We start from the raw sequence: 22568 nt of genomic DNA on the forward strand, positions 1-22568 counted from the left end.
TGGCAAGCTAAGAATATAAAGGAGAAAACTGCAAATAGTATGAATTTTTAAAGTATCATTTATGAGAAAAAGTTAAAGGATTTGTACAACCTAGTAAAGAGCACACTGAAAAAAAACACAAGTATCATCCTAGTAAAAACATGTTGAACAAGGTGGGGTGGAGGGAAGGATGGTAGTGATTTAGGATAGGAATTCAGAAATATTTCTAACTAAAATGGCTAGAATGGCCTGATACTTTGTTTTGTCAGAAACTGCCAGTGTGTGAAGCCCAAAACTTCAACTCAAAACATACCATGTTGTGGTAGCCATCAGGTCACCTTTCTTTCTGCCACAATTCCCAGCCAAGAGCCAAAACCTACAGGAACCCTAACTCTGGAACAGACCTCAGGGCACGCATCACCAGGGCCACACAACACAGCCCCAAAGACCACAGTCTCACCAAAATTAGGCATTTCCCCCTAGACCTCTGACAGCTGTTCAGCTACTACATTTCTGTCAGGCTGTGTCAAAACTTGATTTCAGTAAGAATATGCACAATCTAGGGTATTATAGGACTTTCAAAATCCTCTTCCTCTGCCAAGTGTGAGCAACAGTCCCCAATGAGATCTTTCATGCTGGCCTATTTCAGACCAAGTCAAATTTTAAACAAAATTCTCAGAGACTACAAATCTTGCATTTATAAAAAGCAATATTATACATAAAAGTAGTAGAAATATAAATAGAAGAAATAAAAATCTTGCATTTCTAAGGATAATCACACATTGAAACTGGTCATAAAGCGGGATTATGTAATCCATTTTACTGTCAGTTTTTAAGATAGGTGTTTGTCTAATCACTTCAAGGAGATCAAATGTTTTTAAACGATGCCCTGAAGCAAGTTCAAACCGTGAGTTCCACTGGTTCTCCAGGACTTGGATTCATCCCACAGGACGTACAGCATGCAACATCGTCTTAAATAAGGACTGACCCCCAAAACTAAAATGGTATCTTGAGGTCCCCCTGACCTTCATTTGCTAAATGCTACAAAGCAGTAATTAATTCAATTTCTACTTAAGAGATGCTATACGCTATAACATTTCAGGCTTTGTAATTAAGTTTGAAATCATCACCAGCTTCAAAATTAAGGTGCTACAAAATAGTCCTGCTTTTTGTGAGTTACCTAATCTGCAAATTACCTGTTGTAAGTGTTATAATTATCACTGTAGAAACACCTATTCTGCAGAAACACATCTGGGCTGCTGGAGACAAAATGAGGAGGTGGTGTGTGGGTGGAAAAAAAATTAAAAGTTGGCAATGCCTTTTTGGGGGTATTCAACATAGTCAACATTTATATAGCTAATCTAATGAAAGATCATTAGACCATTACAAAATATATAGATATTATAAATTCACATGTGAAAATAAGATTTGCATGATCTTTCAAGAAAGCATGTTTCACTTTAATTGCTTTGTGTGGTATAAATATGGAAGAAGCCTGATGGACAGATACTGAAATATCACTTTAAAAGTGGTACGACAAATGTTGTGAATTTTCTGGTCTTTTGTTTTAGCTACGAATAGAGCTGAAGAATGAAAATTTCCACTGAGCCTCCAAATTCTACCTGGACAGGACTAGGAAATCTTAACAGTTGGAAGTCAGGAATAAGCAGTAGAAGTGAATATGCATTAAGTTCTTAGTATTTCTCTCCAGGTTAGAGAGACCTAAGTAATCCTAGTGCTCTGGAGACTGATCATGTTTTCTCTCAAAGATTACTCACAAGCTTTTTTTACAAATGTAGTATGAGTTAAACACTTGTTTCTCTTCTGTATTCTTTTGCACCTTGCCAATACCATTGTTTGTGTGGCCATGTAGTAAGCCACACTAAGGAACCAACCCAAGCTAAAAATAACTCATTTTTTTCTTGGGATCAGTTGAGCCTGGATCAGTTCCCAAATCTGGCCACACACAGAAATACATCTGGTATAGCTGAGGAATCAATGTGAAGAGTGGCAACCACTGGCAGGTAGTCACAAGAGCTGCTTATTTGGGCACCGTCATTGAAAAAAGTCACTTCTCAAACTGCAGCCTCACCTTCATGGCTTTCAAAAGTGCGTAGTTCCTCTGGTCAAAGTGTTGTGTCAGCAGGCTTCTCTCCTACATTAGAGGCAGCTGCATCCCCTCTTCTCCCTCTCCCTCCCCACATTAAGAGAGACACACMACCATGAATCTCAACACTGAATTAATTAGTAAGTGTTTGAAAAGAATCAGCTATCTGATGAGTAAAACCACCCAGGAATAAAATACCTTTGCAACCTTGCAGGAGATCATAAGCATCTTCCACATTGTTGTTCTCTCATGTAAAAAGAACACTGCTAACTGCAGAGAGGGTTTTTTTCTTGATTATCTAGACACTGAAAAAGCARTTCCCCAAATGCAGATGTGAAGATTGACTGTGACAGTAATTTCTGCATTTCTGTAATTTCTGAAAGCAACTGACCTGTCAAATGGAATACCGCAGTGAAGGACCTGAAGAGATCGAACTTTAACCTGTATGTTCTTTAACTAGGCCTTAAAAAAGAACATAACACTTCACCACCCAAAAATCCAGCATGCAAGACTTCATAAAGCAAACAATGTTTGTATAAGACAGAACTGGACTAGCAGGTATGCTAAAACTAACCAAACAAAACTTAGATGCTGGAAAAATAAAGTATCAAGAGTAAATGCAGACRTTGTACTTACCAAAATGTGTCCAGGTACAGCTGTGCAAAGGGAGTCTGGAACACGTCTCATGGTGGCCAACATTCAGAAGCCTAGAATTCCCTTAGCTTCACAATAAACCCATATCTGTACTGAGCCACAAGAACCGAAAGACACAAAACAAAGTAACTAATTCAGAAAAGTAGCACAAAATCCATGGATTCCAGAGTGCTGTATCTGATATTTCTTCTGGACYTTTGCATAACAAAGAACTGCAAAACCACAAAGAGATGAAAATAGTACAAGCTGGAAGTCAGCAAAAGCTTTAAAGGAAAAAAAAGTTCTTATTTTTCCTCTCAAGATAGTTTTAAAGGAAAAATGTAAGGCATTTGTATTTTCTTAGAGGTGCCAAAGGTACAGCACAACTTGGATATTCACTTCATTATTACTGAACATTATGATTGTTTTTACAAAACATAATAGATATCAATGCCTATGATTTTGGCATATACATACATAGGAAAAAATATATTACCAAGAATCAGATGGAAAATTTCTCAATTTAGAAAGAAAAGAAAAAAAAAGAAAAAACTGCAAGATGTGGTACCCAGTACATACCAAAATTAGTTAAAAATACCATCATTCCCACCTAAAAAAATAAAATAAATCCCAAACTAAACAAAAGATGGCCCAGCCACACATTTAGAGCAACACATTTGTATTTCTTCCTGTACCTGTATGACTAGTTCCCCCCTCTACTTGTCGATAGAACTATCACTGCAATCTTACAGCAGAGTCTCTATCAGCCTATTGCTTTCTGTTTTGTCATTAGTCTTCCAGTGAACTCCAAAGTTTCTGGAAAGCCTTCAACTCATCTTCCCAAGCAGTCATGCAATAGTTTTAGCTAGCCTTTACTGGAAAATGCTCACTGGTAGACTTCAGCTTAAGCCTTTCAAATGAGAAGAGACACTGGGTCAAATACAGTACAACAAAAGAAAGTGTGGAAGTGTTACAGCTCTGAGGATATCTTCCAAGCCTCCTGCATGTGTTTCAGTGCTAGTCTCACTGTCTGACAGAGCAGCAGGCTCCAATGATGGACCTGCTTGGCCCCTAGCCTTGGCCCCAGCTGGTTTCCCCTCCATGAATTTGTGAAATAGGATTGATTCTCCACACAGATGTATTAGGACTACTTACACCTGAGACAGTTACATATGACAGTCCTGATGAATAGGAGGAAGTTCAGAGATGGTAGTGACCAAAAAATCAATGCCTTAGGCTACGCAGAATTGGATTTCAGCATAATATATGCAACCTGCTGAAACTGAAAGATGTGTTGGGGTCATTTTGTTATACTGAATAGTTTCAGATCCTGACCCAAGGGGGGATTTAACAAAGACGAAAACAAAAAATTCAAACTCATACACCTAAGAAAAGCTTTATATTTTAGATTAAAGATATTGCATCAAGTGAAGCTAACTTTTTCTAAAGCAGAAGAAGATGTTCCTGATTCTCTGTGACAGTTTTCTGCTACCACAGTACAATTTAGAATTGCAGGCAGCAAAGAAGTAGAAGCAGATACCGTTAAATATTTCTCCTGGGAGAATGGGAAACAGCGGCTTTCCGAATTTACCTGGAGTGACAGTAACCCTCTCATTCAGTAAAAACACATGTATATTTTGTCATATACTTAACCACAATCAAAGCAACTTCTAAAGGCCTGGCAAGATCTATAGACTATAAAAACAAGCCATGTAAAGAATGAAGGCCCCACATTGCTATYCAAAGTCTTTCAACAGCTAGTTACCAACACTGTTGAAAAATGGAGTCCTAATCTAATTTGAATTTGTTTAGCTCTATTTTCCAGGCACTAGATCTCATTGAACCTTCTTCGGTTAGATTAAACAAATGTCTTATGTACCAGAAATCTTTTTTATGTAGACAGGCATATAACAAAAATCACAAATGTCTCGTAACTTTCTCTTCAAAAAAGAAAACAGATTGTTCCTGATTTCAATAAGATAGTTTCCAGATCCCATTTTATTTCTGCTTCCCCAAACACCTGATCTGGCCACCAAAGCTTATTCTCATCACTCCGCTCTGACGTTATAACGAAGCCCATGTGTTTTGTTAGCTACCACAGTGAACGAGCTTCACTTCTTGTGATGCAGGCTGTTTATCATGACTTGCAGGTCGTAATAAAGCACTCCAGTGTACTGACGGACACTGAAAACCCAATAGTGAAGGGCTATCAGGATGGTCAGGGGCCTCCAGCATGTAACCTATGAGGAGAAGCTGAGGAAACAGAGACTGATGAGTCCAGTGAAAAGAAGGCAAAGGGGGAAGTCTAAGAGCAGCCTGAATTATTTGCACAGGAGTTATAAAGACCATGAGCCAGGCTTTTCTCAGTACTGTTAGATGGTAGTAAAAGAACTCAAYGGCCACGAAAGCTGACTTGGAGGCCCAGGCTTTTTACCAGGAGGGCACTGCAGCACTGCAGGAAGATGCCCGCAGAAGCTCTGCAATCTCCAGCCCTCCAGGTTTTCAAAATTCAGCTAAACAAAGCCAGCACAGTAGCTCTACTGCTGGTGATAGTCCTACCTGACCTCTAGAGGTCCATTCTAATCAGTATTTCCATAATTCTCCTCTCCTAAGTGCTGCAGTCTTTGTTTCTTTTAGTTAGTTAAAATGCATATTTTTCAAAAGAATCTACTTTAGCAAGTGGGATTGTATAAATATATATCCAAATTCATTCCAGTAGAATGGATGTTAGCTCTACTAGAATTAATATTTCCTCTAGATAACTGATAAAAATACTGAAAAATAACTAAGAATAAATTCCTGCAGAAATCTACTAGGAAAATCTTTTGGGGATAACAATTTTCCCCAATTACAATCTTTTGAGATCTGTTAGCTAGTTTTTATTTCATTTAACGCTGTAATGATTTTGGATAGTGTTATTTTTAAACAGATTGTCATGCACCACAGAAGGCTAATTATATTCCTCAACAATTATCTTTATCAAACTAGCTTTCTATCATCAAAAACATTAACCATTTGTTTTAAAACTTTTTTTTCTTGGAACCATATTGACTGACATGAATTATAATGCTGTATTTTCATTCTCTATAGAATACAATGTTCTGATTTTTCTTTCCTAAGGTCATTCAATATATGAGTGTATATTTATCCACTTAAAGCATCTGTATGACATTTGCTATATTTTACAGTGTTCCAAAATATATTTTAGAACATTTAAAAAATCTGCTTATCCAGTTACTGTAATAGTCTTGCATGAGAGTTAACTATTTCCATACATTCAGCATTAACAGATGATGGTTAGTATTTGAATACTGGAGAAGTTACAACTATTTTCTTTATTTTCTTTTCTGAGATACAAAAATATAATCTTATTTAATTCTGTCTTTAAAAGAGAAATATTTATTGCCTCTTCCACAGTTTAACTTCTAATGTCATCACAGGACCGATTCTACTGAAAAGATATAATAGCTTTCTTTTCAGTGCTATTCATTTAGGATGATTCCTAATAATAAACTGCTATTTCTAGTGTATTWAGTGTCTAACAGAACACTTAATTAAGGTACATACTTTAAGTGAGAAAAAGTTTGCACCTCTAATCAAAAAAAAAAAAGCCATTCTGAAGAATCTTCACATTAAATTAGAATGAGCTTCATAAACCAGATTGAAGTAAAAATCTTTAAAAGTTTATCCCAGAGAGATTATTTAACTGTTAAAAGCAAAGCAAGATCTCAAAAAGCAAGATCTGTGCTTTGGCTAAACAGACTAACAAAACCATTTCCTTGAAAGACAAAGTTCGAGATAAAACATCTTTTGGCCATTATTAACAAATGTTTCATGAAAAGGAAAGAGCAATACAATTGTAATTTCCAGATACAGTATCTGTTTGAAGAGATAGGATTTTGCCATGTATGCACACATCAAAATTTACATCCATATATCATTTTAAAGTGCCACAGTTAAATAATTAAATCAAAAAGCACTCCCAAGTCTTATTCTTCTGAGTTAATCTGAATGTGCAGAAAGCATTAACTAATCCTGCAATGCACTTGTTGCTACTTATTTACTTAAAAGTTGAAGAGTAAGCGCACACAGTGGTAGGCATCTATGAATATGTAGAATTGTAAATGCACGACAGCAGGATTGTGAGACTTTCATGCTTTGATTATCAATTTTAATCATAAATGGTGTAAATTCCTTCTAAGAGAAAAACAAATGAAGTAGGTCAATGTATTTATGAACTTTAGCAACTAGCAATTGAATGAGAAGATACTTTCTTGCCCAATGCACACAGAGTATTTTATTAATTATTTAGTTGTTTGTACATTCAATTCCCAGTGGCTGAACACATTCTGGATCCAAATTCTGCATTCATGTTTATGTACTATTGGGATTTTACCTGGAAACATATAAGCAAAGACTTGAGGCTAAAACCATTATAAGCAAAATATACACAGGTAGAATTAAAGTCTATAAACAGTAACCTCTTTTAGACTTCATAAAGTTGTAAGTCACGTTATATATCATACTGAGGCTGTTTTGGATCTCTGTAAGGAGATTCGAAAAGTCAAAGCATCTACATCCAAATTGTGTTTTGCACTGAAAGGCAAAAAAAGCAGGGGTTGAGAATGGGGTGGGAATACTTCTTTTATGTATTTCAAAAAGCTTGAGTTTATAGATTATTTTTTTTCTATATATTAAAGAGCTGCAGTAGTCTGTCACACATATATTGTGATATAATGCAATTCATATCTATTAATCCTGAAAGTCAGATGGCCAGATTAAAATCTGGCGTAAATCACTGTAACTTCACTGAGCTCAGTAAGTGGGTGAAGTTTGACTGAGTGAATTTAATTAATAAATGAATTTAATACTACCTTTATTTAAATGGATCATTTTTGTTCCAATCAAAAGGAAAAGTCATCTCAAGGAACAGATGCATTTGGCTCTTTCTGTTTGCAGTCAAAGCCTAGGAAAGCATTCAGGCACTCAGTTTCATCAGTTTCAATGGAACTTAAATATCTGCTGAAACAACTATATCTATTTCAGTACGAAGAAGAGATTTTAGTCTTCTGGATTTTCATCTCCTACTTCACTTGGGCTAAAAATTCTATTAAAACTTTTTACAAAACGACTGACAAACTATATTTAAAACATACACAAATACACATACAGATCATTCATCAAAATACTCATCTGTTCATGGCCTCTATTGCTGGTTCACAGATGGTTACTGGACTGTTAAATAACCGTTCTCTGCATTTTTATACTAAACCAGCAGAAGAAATATAAATTAATTTGGAGTATATTCTATATTTAATAATTGRGAATAAGAAGAAAGACAGTCATGAAAAAGTACAGCAAAGTAGAACAAAAAACGGACAGTTAGCTTTGCAGAGAGGTAGAGCAAGCTATTCCTCAAGAGAAACAAGCAAATGCCTATTAAAGAAATTCAGAACTGAAATGACAGAAAAGTGACGCAAAAGTACGAACGGGCAGAATTCAGCACAAGGCTCCTCTATTCCCACACACTTCACTAAGAAAAGAAAAATCACTTTCTCATTGACTACAGCAACAAGCAGCTCTTACAAGGTACCAAAAGCTTGAAAAATAAGCACTGGTGTTGAAGAATAGCAAAGAAGTGTGAACAGGGATTTCAAACAATAAAAGTGGAAATTCAAAGAAGTCCAGCAAAGGATTTCTAAGTCTAAGATTTCTACATCAATAAAAGGCACTGAAAAACCCTTGTCAAAACACAACATGAAACATTTTTTTTTTCCTTCTCTCTCCAAAAATCTCCTGAAATCAAACTGCATTAAAGTCTAGACAGAGAATTATGGGACCCAGTCATAAAAGAAATTGTTCATTTCAAAGCCTCCTTATATTTCCTCTTAGAAAAGCATATTAAATTGGTAGTGGTTGTAAAACTATAGCTAGTGTTACTTCTTCTAGAGGATCTGCCTATCTTCATTCTCAGAGTGGGTTGGTTTTTGATTATTTCTTTTTGAACATCCTGAGAGTTTGTCTCACACAGATATCACTTAACTGGGAAATTCTATGTTAACAGCCATTACTGAGCCACAATAAAGTAAAACTAATTCAAGTTACTAACATTTCTAATGGTCTAAATATTTAAAAATATAATAATCATTTTTCTATTTTTTCTTTGGCGAAAGAACACTAAATAGGCTGCTGCTTTTTTATTGTTGCAACTTTCAAAGTACTATTTCAAAAATATTAAACATCATTAATATARCTTGAGATTTAAACTCAGTAAAGACAGACATTAAAGAGTTGATTTCACCAAGGTGCAAATAYGTAAACTTTACACATTTTAAACYTGTTCTATTTAGCAGTAGCCACATRTTGATACGCTTTTGGAAAATCAGCATGATCCCAGGGATGTWGAAAAGGTYTCTCATCCTAATCAATGACCAGYCCTCTGCAGCATCATTTCTCACATTTGCAGCAGTAAAAGAAAGAAACTGTTTAGTGAATTTCCTGATCAACTGGATATGTGGTTTAACACTGGAGGACTGTGATACCAGACACTGATGTTTAGCAGAAGCTTGTAGTAGCTAGAAAACTGCTGGATAGTTCAGTATTTCATACATTTTCCTCTTTTTTTGTGGGGGGGGCCTCCTTGATTTTACTTGCCCTTATTCCTTAACGGAAATGATTCTATCCCAACTGATTCCACGAGAAACTTCAGGGGGTTTTAACAGAATCGATTTTTTTTTCTATCACTTAACTGCTCCAGTGTTACAGGTGTTAATTTCAAGATGAAAAACAAAGCACAAAATACCTAATCTGAAAGAACTCATTGGCAGGAGGGGGGAAATGAAAAGTGAAAAAAGATCTCTCTGGTCTGATTCCCCTGCTCAGGTGGAAGAGATGAAGTTTATTATTATTAAARCTGTTCCTGTCCTCTGTGACCCTTATTTTTACAGAAATACTGCTCATCCTTCTACATAGGTGCTTTTTCTCTTTGAAAAAGAAGAAATACTGGCTAAGAAATACCCAGTCAACACATGCTGTAAACCAAATGACCTCCTGTCCAGAAAAATAACAGCCTCGGCAAGGGATAGAATACTTAAGTACTGGTGGTTCACAAAGAACCTCTTAATGGAAGACGTATTTTGGAGCATTATACAATCAAAAGAACAACTAACTCTAAAACATATCTGTGGATATTAATTCACCAGTGGGGTTTTATTTATTCAATATTAGAGAACAACCAACAAAAATCTTTCCCAAAACAATAGGTTAACAATCCCCTTTAAGAGCATATTATATTTCCTTTTTTCGTGTGTAATGTTCACAAATCTGTTGAGATCTGTGCACATGCAACGGCAATAGGATGTAAACATTTCCTTAATGATCCTGCAACTTATAACAAGCAAAGCAAACAACCAAACATCAGCACCTTCCCCTGTTGGGATTCAGCATTTACTTTACAGCTCTACAGATAGCCAGAGTCTGGTCCCTTAAGGTTCAAAGACTTGAGATCAAATTAATAGGTAACACTGTTATTGCAAGTAGATGTTACTACACAGGAGACCTGTTAATTGCATCATACAATGTAAGGAAATACTCATGTGCAAGGAATACTTATACAATACTTATGTGTAAGAAAATACTTATGTACACTGGTGCTGCAAGCAAACCCTACCCAAAGAGGTTCCTCAAATAACACTCGCATAAGACATGCATAATTCTTGCATGTTCCACATCTCGTCTTTCAGTGGTCTCGTTGGACAATTCAAGGCTCATATGAAGGAAAAGGTGTTCTAAAGAAATAAGCATTTCCTCCACCTACAACACCACTGCACAAAGCTTCTACTAATAGTAATGCTTCAAGCACTTACGCAGCACATCACCGTAAAAATATAAATAAATTTAGCGTTGCACACAGTATTTGAAACTTTCTATAGTATTTTAGATTTGTGTTAATGATATGAGCCATCCCCAAAGCAGGCCGGCCTGTAAAATTCACTTACAATGTAGTGCTACTTTACTAATTCGTCTCTCTTCTGTGTAACTAGCACGTATGAACGTACACGCACAATCTATTTATACACAGGTTAGTTAAAGATAAAATGTAAAATAATAAAAAAGTAGAATTACTTTTCTGTTGTGTCCTACAGCCCTGAAGTTTACAATACATTATGGACATTTTCACTGGTCTTATGTATAAGGCACATAAATTACTGTTCAAATAAGGTAACATCCCAGCACACAAAACAGGAAAAAAAATGAATACTCTCATGATGAAATGGTAATGTTCTCACTTTCCTGTGTAGAAATGATTTTAAACTACCTTAACTATTGGCTATAAGTGAATATAGCAACCTAGATCCTAAAGAAGCACAAGATTTTTAGGAGAAGAGAGTCTAGAACACAAAAGCTCTACTGTAACACTATTTAACAGATCTCCAGCAGGCTTTAATTACAGGTTATAATTTAAAAGACTGTCTTCTAAAAAGGCTCACCATCACAGGATCAAGCTGCTCATGTCAGTGCCAATACAATTGATTTTTCTACCTGGATACTAGGGATATTTCATCCACTACTGCAGCATCTTAGAAGTGAAAGAAATTGTATCAATATTTCTAACCCAAGTTAGACACAACTGCTTTTTTATCTATTCATCTCCTAAGGTTCACCTTGCATAAAAAACATCTAGGGCAAAAAAAGGACAAAAGCTGCCAGATGACACAGAAATATTAGCCAGACAGGGAAGAAGTATCTTTGAAAAGGATTGGGAAGTGAGAACTCAGCTAATATAGATCAAATTAGCAGATTCAGTGATTTTATTTTCTAAAATCTAATAATGCAGTATTAACCGCTCAGAGAAATGGGAGGCCTTTCCTACCACTCAGCCTATTGCAGTGACAGCATTGGAAGCAACAGTTTGAGTGACCTCAAAAAGGTGCCAAAATACTATCGAAAACATGTCTCAAACCCTAGAGTGGGGAGAGAGGAGATGCCAAAGGAGAATTTCATTGTCTTTCAGTCCACAGCATTCATTTTAAGCAGGATATGAGACTGAAGTCCACATAAATCCTGCCTCATCTCAAATGGTTAGCAGACTCAAAATCATTTTAGAAATGCATTATAGTTGATGAATGGAGAGAGAAGCAAATAATCTTGTAGAAGTGCCTATATTTCTCCATTTACTAGCCTGTAGATACTAGGAGTCAGTTAAGTGCCTAAAATGAGACAGCAGGTAACACCTGCCTCCTGTGATGATGAACTTCACAGACGTATACTCTCTGCAAACTGTGTCATTAGAAAGGGGGGACTGCATGAAAGAAAAATGAGGACTCTGTAACCGATGTTGCCCTTAAATACTGTAACGCTGAGATATTTTGAGATGTTTGGTGAGTCAATTTAGACTTTTCACAGGTAAACTCTAGTGATCTGTTGTTCTTGATTTTGAAGTGGCCAGCAGGAGCACCTCAGGCCTGAGAAATGCAGCTCCTAAGGGAATAGATCTGCACTTTGACTAATAAGGGGCCACAAGAAGCTACAAAGTCATGAATTTTCATATTAAACAGCTAGATAAAACTCAAGCGTAACTCAGTATGGCAATTCTTATCTTCTATAATGCAAAGTCACTAGTCTCAAATTGGGCATCCAATTTTAATTCTTATGACTCCTTAGTTCATCTCCCCACTGTAAATTAGAATAGCAATATGCTAACATCTCACTGCAGTGTGGGTAGGGTAATTCATTAGTATGTGTGTAAGCACAGTGATTAGCAACACAGGATAGCTGACAGGTAAATCAGGACTTCTGACCTCAAAGTCTGTTCAGAATAGTGGAAGCAAATAAGAGAGGGGACAATATCTTGAACAGCAAAATTATAAGTAGAATCTCACTAAGTGACCACCAAGCATTCTGTTCACTGAAAGATTACAAGCCCCTTAGAAAAGAAAAAACATGTTAACATGCAATTTAGACTGTATGATATTACATACATATTAGGGAGATAAATTAAGATTTCCTAGGAAAAATAAATTCTGAATTAATTTCCTAATTCCAAATATTTGACTTTTCAACCTTAATTTTCCTTTGATATTTTTTGTACATAGAAATTACTACTAGAAACAGATAATCTGAAATCAGTCTTATTTGCTTTAACAGAGCTGAGATTTTATTCATCCTGTCGATTTTCAACCTCTAACATAATTTCCAGAAGATGCTAAAACTTCTTTAGTGAGATAATAAGGTGATAAGTACCTCAGACAAAATCATGGCTCCATGCAACTTGCTGCACTGCTCATATGCCAATACAATAGTGAAACGTCATACATGGTAGACAGCGAGTCTACTTCCTTTCCGAATGAGGAGGTAGGTTCACAGACTAGTATAGACAAAAGTGTATACGTCATCCTATATTGTAAATATGAAAAAAAAATATAAAAGATACTTGCTATACAGCTAATATCCCTTGGAAAGCGGCAGAAAGCCAATTTAGAAGGATGAAAATTAGAATGGATGAATACAGTGTGTACATGTTCCCACATGTCTGTGAAGGAACATAGAGACTTCTATTTACACTAAAAATTAAAAGCAATACAAATTGGTGCAAGAATGTGCCTCAATTAAAAGCAGTGCAAATTCATTCAAATTGCATACTGTTCAAGCTTACTCACAACTTTTTTAAACTAAAGTTCTTGAAAAAGCTAACTAAATATGCAATAATTTTTCATTCAAAATAGACAACCCACTATTTTCCTCACGCTATTGATAAGTTTTTCAGCTATTTCCTAATCCATCACTTCCTATCAGCAGGAGAGAGAAAACCACAAAAATTCTAATTACTACCATGATCACTAGTTTTGTAGCTATTCCAAAATATTTATCTATTTTTACTTTCCAGTAAAATGCTATAAACATTGGCAATGGAACATAACTGGTAGATTCATTAAGAAATCTGTGAAGTTATAAAGTTTAGAGAAAGCCTTTTGACTATCCTACAGTGCTTATTGTGAGATCAGTGTTGTTTTATTTCAACTCAACAGTAGTTTCATTTTCCACAGATCCACTTGTATGTCAAAAATACCTCATCTGTCTTCACAATGAACTAATTAAAACTAGGGAAGACTTACTACAGTGCACACTGAAGCATTCTCAATATTGTTGATGAGACTCAACTATATTAAGTATAACTGAGGATACTAAAAATCTAGTGAGAATGGACCTTAAGGACTAGATTTAAAGGTATTTAAGCACTGGACTCCTCCTCCTGAAAACAACAGTACTCTAACTACCTTTCTACATTCAGGTCTTCCTGATTATACTGAACGTTTCTCCTTCCTGCATTTGGAAACACAGCAGACATGAATGCACATTTGCAATCTGTTTTCTGATAGCAATGAGAATATATTGGATTCTTTTTCTCTGTGAAAGCCAATTTCATTTTTGACTATGTGTTTCAGCAGACTACATCTACTGCAAGATAGGAAATGTTAGAAAGAGACCTAATTAACTGCAGTATCTTGAGATCTGAATTGTACATTTAGGAACCTCATGAAGTTCAACAAAGGCAGGGTCCTGCACCTAGGGAGGAATAACCCTATGCACCAGGACAGCCTAGGGGCTCACCTGCTGGAAAGCAGCTCTGCGTAGAAGGACCTGGGAGTTTTGGTGGGCAGCAAGTTAACCATGAACCAGCAATGTGTCCTTGTAGCCAAGAAGGCCCATGGTATCCTCGGGTGCATTCCAAAGAGTGTTGCCAGAAGGTCGAGGGAGGTGATCCTGTCCCTTTACTCAGATGTAGTGAGTGGAGTACTCAGCTCCACACCTGGAGTACTGCATCCTGTTCTAGGCTCCGCAGTAGAAGAGAGACATGGAACTACTGGAGAGAGTCCAGCACAGGGACTCTCAATGATGATCAGAGGACTGGAGTATCTCCCCTATCTCCCCTATGAGGAAAGGCTGCAAGAGCTGGGCCTGTTTAACCTGGAGAAGACTGAGAGGGATTCTTATCAATGTCTGCAAATACCTCAAGGGAGGCTGTCAAGGGGATGCAGTCAGACTCTTTTCAGTGGTGCCAAGCAACAGGACAAGAGGCAATGGGCACAAACCAAAACACAGGAAGTTCCACCTGAATATGAGGAAGAACTTCTTTACTGAGAGTGACAGAACACTGGAAYAGGTTACTCGGAGAGGTTGTGGAGTCTCCTTTTCTGGAGGTACTCAAAACCTGCCTGGACACAATCCTGTCTAACATGCTCCAGGTGACCCTGCTTGAGTAGAGGGGTTGGACTCAACCATTCTGTCATTCTGTGATTCTATGAAAGTACAAGTTTATTTCATATTAGCCACCATTGGGATGCACATAAAACACACGCATACTTTTCTACTAAATGTCCCATCGTACTTTCTACTGATAATTCACTGCAGGCACCAAATTGAACTGGAGGGGAAGGAAGGGGGGGGAGCCTAGTGTGAAACTCAGCTATTTTTACTCCATTAACATAAGAGCAATTATTCCTAGTTTTCAACACTACAGTCAACAATTCTCCAAAAGTCTTAATTGAATTACATTTCTATGAGATGCAGAATCTAGCAAATGCATACCACTTACTAATTATTACAATGTTTTCCCTGATGCTGTTATACTAGCTGTTTGCACAAAGGCAAAGCAAGCAGAAAATAAGCCACCTGTACAGCGTTATTCTCCTAACAGTACCAGAAATAGACACTTGAAGTGTGGGTGAATGAAGTGCGAACCATATGGGACGTTGCACAGATTTGAATTGGGGACTCTCGTTCTTCAAAAGGAGCGAAGTCAAGGCGTGTTCCATATGTAACATTCTTTTTCTTTAGAAGTTTGAACATTGGCTACAGCTACCAATAGTTCACCTTCTGCCAGGTGAGACAGCAGTAGCTCATTTTGCAGGCATCAGATAAAGCAGGTACACAGACCATTGTTAATTATGCATCGATAAAGATGGAAACTCAGCAGAAAATGGCCAATATGGACAAATATGACTTTAAAGAGAGAAACAACAGAATGCCATCTGTTCTCATTCTTTGAACAATGTAGCTATATAAAGACAAGCAATAATCTAATGAATAGATAAAAATACTAAGTTATAAATATGTTTTAAGATGCCTACTCATGTCTAATCACGATTCTTCATTTTTTTTAATGAACTCTATGCAAATATTTAAAAAGTACTGCAGACCTGTACTGGATTTATAATTCAAGTGAGATAAGGAGCCCAAACAATAGTCCTTTTTCACATATAGCCTTTTCTGTTTTATAAGACAGACAAATCTTATTAGGTGCAGCTGGCATATGGGTTACTTGCCAAATTCATTCTATCATCTGCACAAAGAATTCCGCACATTGTAACACAGGAGAGTGTTCTGCAAGAGTGAGGTAAAAAAACAAGATACAAACTGACCTGGCTGTGTTGTGGAGCTCATCGCTGTTGATAGAATGATAGGTTGCTGACAGTGCAAAGCCAAATCTTGGCAGAAGTTGTTCAGACTTTGAGGGTCTGCCTGAAGTGGGGTGAATCTAAACACAATAAAAAAGAAAAAGCACCTTAGAGATATATATTAATAATATACTGGTTTTTCAATGACGACAAATGTGACAATTACGTTAAAAAAAAAAAGAACATTTGAAACTTTTCTCGGACTAGAAGTTTCTTCTGCCATGTAAATTTCCTCTCTAAAACTGTAGAGGTGGCAATCATCAAAAAGAAGACTAATGCTAAAAATCTTCAAACCTCAGGACAGTCTAGATTCAGATACAAACTTGCATTGTAGCACACCTGTAGTCACAAAATGATCTTATAAAGTAAAAAGGATTGGTCATTTCTCTTTCTATGAAGATCAGAGAGTATATGACCTGTAGAGTTTGAAAGCCTTGAGGAGGAAATAGATAGATTATATTCTTATGGCTAAGCAGTGGCCAATTCACAGTTTTACTCTTAACTGTAGACATTTGTAGTTAGCACTGAAATGTGAATATGCAAAAACAGATTTGCATTCAGAAGCCTCTCTGGAAAAAGTACTTTCTAATCTCCRATGTTTACATTGCTTATAACACAACTTGTTGAAATAATTAGCATAGCTGAATGGATCTCCCACTACTAGCTAATGACATTTCTGACACTGCCAAGAAAGYTCCTAATAGTGTGGGCTGCTTGAGAGTAAGACAAGGAAATTTCTGTAATTTGGCTGAACTTTTCTCACAGTCCTGTGGCATACTTCGTTCAATGAAGAAGCAAAAGAGGCAATGCTTCTCTAATACTTACATATGCTCTAAGTTTAAMGTTGCAGAGAAAAGAGGCTTTCAGCAGACTAAAATATATTTCCACTCAAGCATGATATAAACAGAAAAATGGGGGAAAAGGTTATAGTGCATTACAATACTTTTAAACTGTAACTATCCTATTCAGCCACTGCTCCTGAAGGATCTAAGTAATCARAGATATTTTTAGCACTGAATATTTTAGCAGCTTTTGTCATGAGTTTTTTAAACCACCAACTGTACATTTGGYTTCAGGTTGAGTTTGGCCAAATTTCAGACAGTAAATTACATTTTAACTAAGTATAATTATTATAAAGTCTCATTATCATTTGAGGAATGTAAATCACTTTTTTAATAAGTAACTTCTGCTTGTATGTGCACTAAATTAGCTTGCTCAGATAGGCCTGATCTTTGGATACATCCAATATTCCAGCAGATAGCATCTGTAAAAAACACGATTCATGCYACTTTGTGCAGATCCTACATATTTTTCCTTGCTTATCTCATGAATTAAGTTCTATCACTTTTTTAAAAGGAACCACTATTAAACTGAAAAGACTCAATTAACTAATCTAATCCAAAACCTCTGTTTGCACACATCTTTACCTTAACTGACACAGGTGAGTTACATCCACATACAGCTCCAAGAAATTTCTTGTATATAAATACAAGAAATGAACACTTCAGGCTAGTAGAGTTAACATTTAATTTCATAAARCTCATTATTACACTAGCAACTGCATTGACAATGAAGAATATTTCCAGGGAATCCAACTTCCATTCATTCAATGTCCAGCCTCAGAGATCTAACTATGCAGTATCCCATAGAAAGGGAAGAGAAAGTGAAGGATATTAATGCTTAACTATGGACTTTACTAGAATTAATTTTCAGCAGAGATTTAGAATTGAACAGAATAGAAAGGTCTAGGTGTTAGGATTTGACTGCATTCTAATAAAAACACTTTTCTGATCACTGTATGTAGAACTATTATTTTATCTAACCTCACTTCATGTAGACCCACCCACTTACTAGATATTCTGAGCTAGTATAACCAGAGAGCATGCAGTCAACTGAGACTGCAGGATCAAATRGCTAGGGAGTAGCTTTCATTGCATGTAAATAAACCTCTACTTTCTCCCCAATGAAAATACTTGTAATGTAATTTGGGATTGTTAAATTATTAATGCTGATTTTTCTGTTGAGATCTAGAGAGATCGTTAAATATGTTTGGCATACATCTGTTAGTGCAAATACCCGACCTTTCACACTCCATCAATAAAATAGCCCTACCTATCCTAAGCTACAGGGTTATGAATACCAGTTTTGCTGACARTCTTTAGATAGAAGTTTCTTCATAGCTCTTTCATGCTCTATCTTCAACAGCAAGGAAGACTTACCCTCAACAGAGGAAGGTCAGGTTAGGGAACACTTAAACAAACTGGACACATAYGAGTCCATTGGCTCTGACAGGATGCACCCATGAGTGCTGAGGGAACTCACCAATGTCATTACAAGGTGACTCTTGATTACTTTTGAAAGCTAATGGTGACTGCGGGAGGTTCCTGAGGACTGGAAGAACACAAGTGTCACTCCTATCTTCAAGAAGCAGAAGAAGCAGGATCCGGGGAACTATAAGCCAGTCAGCCTCACCTCTATCCCTAGGAAAGTGATGGAGCAACTGATTTTGGAAACCACTTCTGAACACATGGAGGACAAAAGCGTGATTGAGAGCAGTCARCATAGATTTATGAAGGAGGAGTCATGCTTAAACAACGTAATAGCRCTCTGGGATGGGATGACTGGCTTGGTGGACGAGGAGACAGGAACGAATGTTTATGCTTGCCTTTAGTAAGGTTTCCAACACTTTCTCCCATAACTTCCTCATCAACAAACTGATGAACAGACTAGATAGGTGGACTGAAAACTGGCTGAACTGTCAAGCTCAAAGATCAGCAGCACAAAGTCCAGCTGGACTGAGGACTGGCTCAGTCATTAGCAGAGTACCTGAGGGGTTAATACAGGAGTCAAAACTGTCCAACATCTTCCTTAATGACCTGGGACAGAGTTCACCCTCAGCAAGTCTGCAGATGATGCAGAAGAAAGGTTGCTGATACACCAGATGGTTGCACTGCCATTCACAGGGACCTCAACAGGYTGGAGAAATGGGCCAACAGAAGTCTCAAGAATTTCAAAAAAAAAAGGCAATTCGCAGTCCTGCAACCTGGAGAGGAAAAATCCTATGCACCAGTACATGCTGCAGRCTGACTGGTGGGGTTCCCATGGACAACAAGTTGAATGTAAAGCCAGCACTCTGCCCTTGCAAAGGCAGCCAACAGCCTCCTAAGCTACTTAAGGCAGAACACTGCCAGTGAGTTGAGGGAAGTAATCCTTCTCTACTCAACACTGGTAAGACCACATTTGGAGTGCTATGTCTAGCTCTTGGGTCCCCAGTACAAGAGAAACATGGATATACCGAGCAAGTCYAGCCAAGGGCCACAAAGATGATCAAGGGACTGCAGCATCTGTCATACAAAAAGAAGCTGAGAGAGCTGCAATTGTTTGCCMTCAAGGAAAGAAAGCTCAGGAGATCTTATCAGTGTGTATAAATACCTGATGGGAAGGTATAAATAAGATAGAGTCRGGCTCTTCTGAGTGGTTGCAAAAACTGAAACAGACAAATTCCATTAACAGAAGAGGAAAAAAGAAAAAGTCCACACACACACACACTTTTACCATGAGGKCAATCAAACACTGGAACAAGTTGCCCAGAGAGGTTGTGGAATTTCCATCTTTGGAGATTCCCAAAACCAGTCCTGAGCAACCTGCTCTAGCTGACTCTGTCTCAAGCAGGGGAGCTGTACTTGATGATCTCCAGAATGCCATCCAACCCCAACTATTTTATGWTTTTGTGATGTGAAAAGGGAAAGAAAACATGATTTCCAAGACCACCATAGACAGCACCGAACATTCACTGAAGTTAAACTTGCTGAGAATAGCTCTTGTATAATAAAGCATTCTGCAGAAAGATTTCTGTTCAGGCATTTTGTAGATTTAACTGCACTGGTAGTTTTATATTTTTATGAAGTGACAGTTTATGAAGTGACCTGATATTCTATTTCCATATATTTCTTGTACATGCAAACCTTTCATTAAGTAGAATGTTGTTGTGCAGGTTCAGTTTTAACAGCTCCTCGCAAATATGACACAAAGCTCATATTGTCAAAGCTCACATTCAGAACTATGAAATATTCCATATCATCAYATACAGCATAACATCATCTTTGAGTGTGACATTCTCACTCAAATACACTTCTAATGAAAAGAGGACATCCTTCATTTCTTTCCCTTTATCAAAGGAATGTCATATTGTAAATCAGACAGTATAAACTGCAGTGGCGCACACATTTTAACGTCAGCCCTAAACCAAAGGAAAAAGCAGAAGGCTGGCCATGGTAGATCAAAATTTTTATGTGAGGTACTGTAGTCCTTGGGAGATGCATTTGTACTCAATTTCTGTCACAAAAACAGTATATCGTTCCTGATCAGCCAAACCATGAGGATACTACGGTATCTGCACTCTGTAAGGCAATACACTTTACCTTGGCACCAAGGATAATAATTCATCCCCATTTTTTACCCAATTTATCAACTTGGTAGATTAAGATATAGCATAATATAAAGCGAATTAACTTCTATCTTCAGATCCATCACTRAAGGTGACACTGACTTACATTTGCTTACCCAGAAACAATGACTCCCTCTCTTTTATCTTCTAAGAAAATTCAGTAGTTCATGTGCTCCAACGACTCATGCAGCTTTGAAACTGCAACAGGAATGATATGAGGTGGAATTTAGATCTTCATGCCCAGTGGCTACCATAAAGCTTATGTTTCTCATGACTATAAATAGGTACAACATTTTCAAATAGAAATAGGAATTTCAAGTTAATGTTGTTCCTTTAAACTGTCAACTTCTTGCTCTGCTGTTCCCAAAACTGTACTCACTGACTACCTTTTTTTCTATCTTGTGCCTATACTGCAAAATTCCTTAGGGAATTTGGTTTCTGAAGTAGGATGCACTGAATACAAATTAACAGAATTCAGATGAAACAGATATTTCTACTTACATTTCCCACTTCCCCAAGATGAATTTTTTATGGGCACTTGTGAAATAGGCATATAGTTTTCAAAACTATGTCCTAGAGGTATCTTCCAGATTTCTCTCTTCTAGGAGGATTTTTTATCCAACTCTTAAATATCTCTATTTGTAAAGGTTTTCAGAAAATTGTTATGCAAAGATTCTGTATATAAAATATGCAACGATATACTTCGTCAAAGAGTAAACACAACAGGTTGGCACCCTTAATAATATATCCAGTAAGTACAGATTATCTGCTGCATATTTTATTTTAAAATAGCTTCCAACTGCTTACTGACAAAGTTGTCTTATATTTGAGATCAAAATGCTTTAGGCCATTCACCTCAAATGTGTCACAAGAAAGGAACTAGGGTCTAAAACAGACATCAGAATTAATATAAATCCTGTTGTCTGGCAAGAGCGGTAAATTACAGAAGAACTGAAAGTTCTTTTTCATTTTTTTTAAGACAGATCTCTGCAGGGCAGGAGCAGCAAGATGGTTAAAAAATAAATACTTCTTCCAAATGACTGGCATTTTACACAAAAATCTTGAATAGCTATCCATATTTAATTAAAATCAAAGGAAAACAAATTAGATTAAACTTGAGATCTTAAACAATGCAAGAAGCCAGATCACAGTGAACTTCTGCTAAGGTGAACTTAACTCATGTAAACAGAGAGCTCAAATCTAACCCTTCTAATTTTATGTGAAACTTCAAAATTTGATTGGAAAGTAAGCTGGCTAGGAAAAAGGAAAGAAGTAAGAGCATGTGTGTTAAATGCTGGTACGAATTTTAAGCAAGCTGGCCTTAAAAACATCAGTTGAACATCAGTTCAAAAAAAAAAWMWYMTYAWTAACTATATGCTCTTTTATTGCATTTCTATTATAATYGATTTACAAATGTAACACAAGAATAAGGTAGATTAAACATGATGTTATACAATGTAATGCTATCAGGCAGTGACCCTTATAGGCAAGCGTAGATTTACTAGTAGAATTATCAAACAGAAACTCCAGTCCAAAAGATATTTATGTTTCTCACCGCTTTCAGTGGGAGTTTGGGATTTCTATAGATCAGCAAAGCCTTCATTATCCAGCACACAGAGCAGTACCGAGTATTTTTACAATAAGGTATTCAAGCATCCGATTCTTAACTTACTTAAACTATTTCTGAAGTCAATAGAAATTTTGCAGTACAATATCTTCGCAGTTCTGTTATTAAAGAACCACTCTTGCAATGAGTTCACAGAATCACAGAATAGTTGAGGTTGGAAGGGACTTGTGAGGATCATCTAGTCCAACCCCCCTGCTCAAGCATGATCACCTAGAGCACATTGCACAGGATCACATCCAGGTGGGTTTTGAATACCTCCAGAAAAGGAGACTCCACAAACCTCTCCGAGTAACCTGTTCCAGTACTCTGTCACTCTCA

The 22568-nt window shown here is 36.8% G+C and overlaps 1 protein-coding gene across 9 annotated transcripts in view; it reads right to left on the bottom strand.

The window, feature by feature from the left end:
• Positions 1-22568, bottom strand: part of LOC146600868 (histone deacetylase 9) — a 307621-nt gene that overhangs the window by 250695 nt on the left and 34358 nt on the right. For 7 of the 9 annotated variants that reach the window (XM_085316217.1, XM_085316166.1, XM_085316241.1 and 4 more), the window contains one exon: positions 16141-16256. In XM_085316217.1, the coding sequence (XP_085172343.1) occupies positions 16141-16162 (22 nt within the window). In that variant the 5' untranslated portion in view covers positions 16163-16256. Of the gene's footprint in view, positions 1-16140; positions 16257-20739; positions 20822-22568 lie in introns of all 9 variants that reach the window. The other 2 variants (XM_085316199.1, XM_085316177.1) reach the window with 1 other exon arrangement.

The sequence above is a fragment of the Rhea americana genome, unplaced genomic scaffold (genome assembly GCF_003343005.1).
Source record: "Rhea americana isolate MKP2758 unplaced genomic scaffold, rheAme1 scaffold_112, whole genome shotgun sequence".
NCBI classification, from domain to species: Eukaryota; Metazoa; Chordata; class Aves; order Rheiformes; family Rheidae; genus Rhea; species Rhea americana.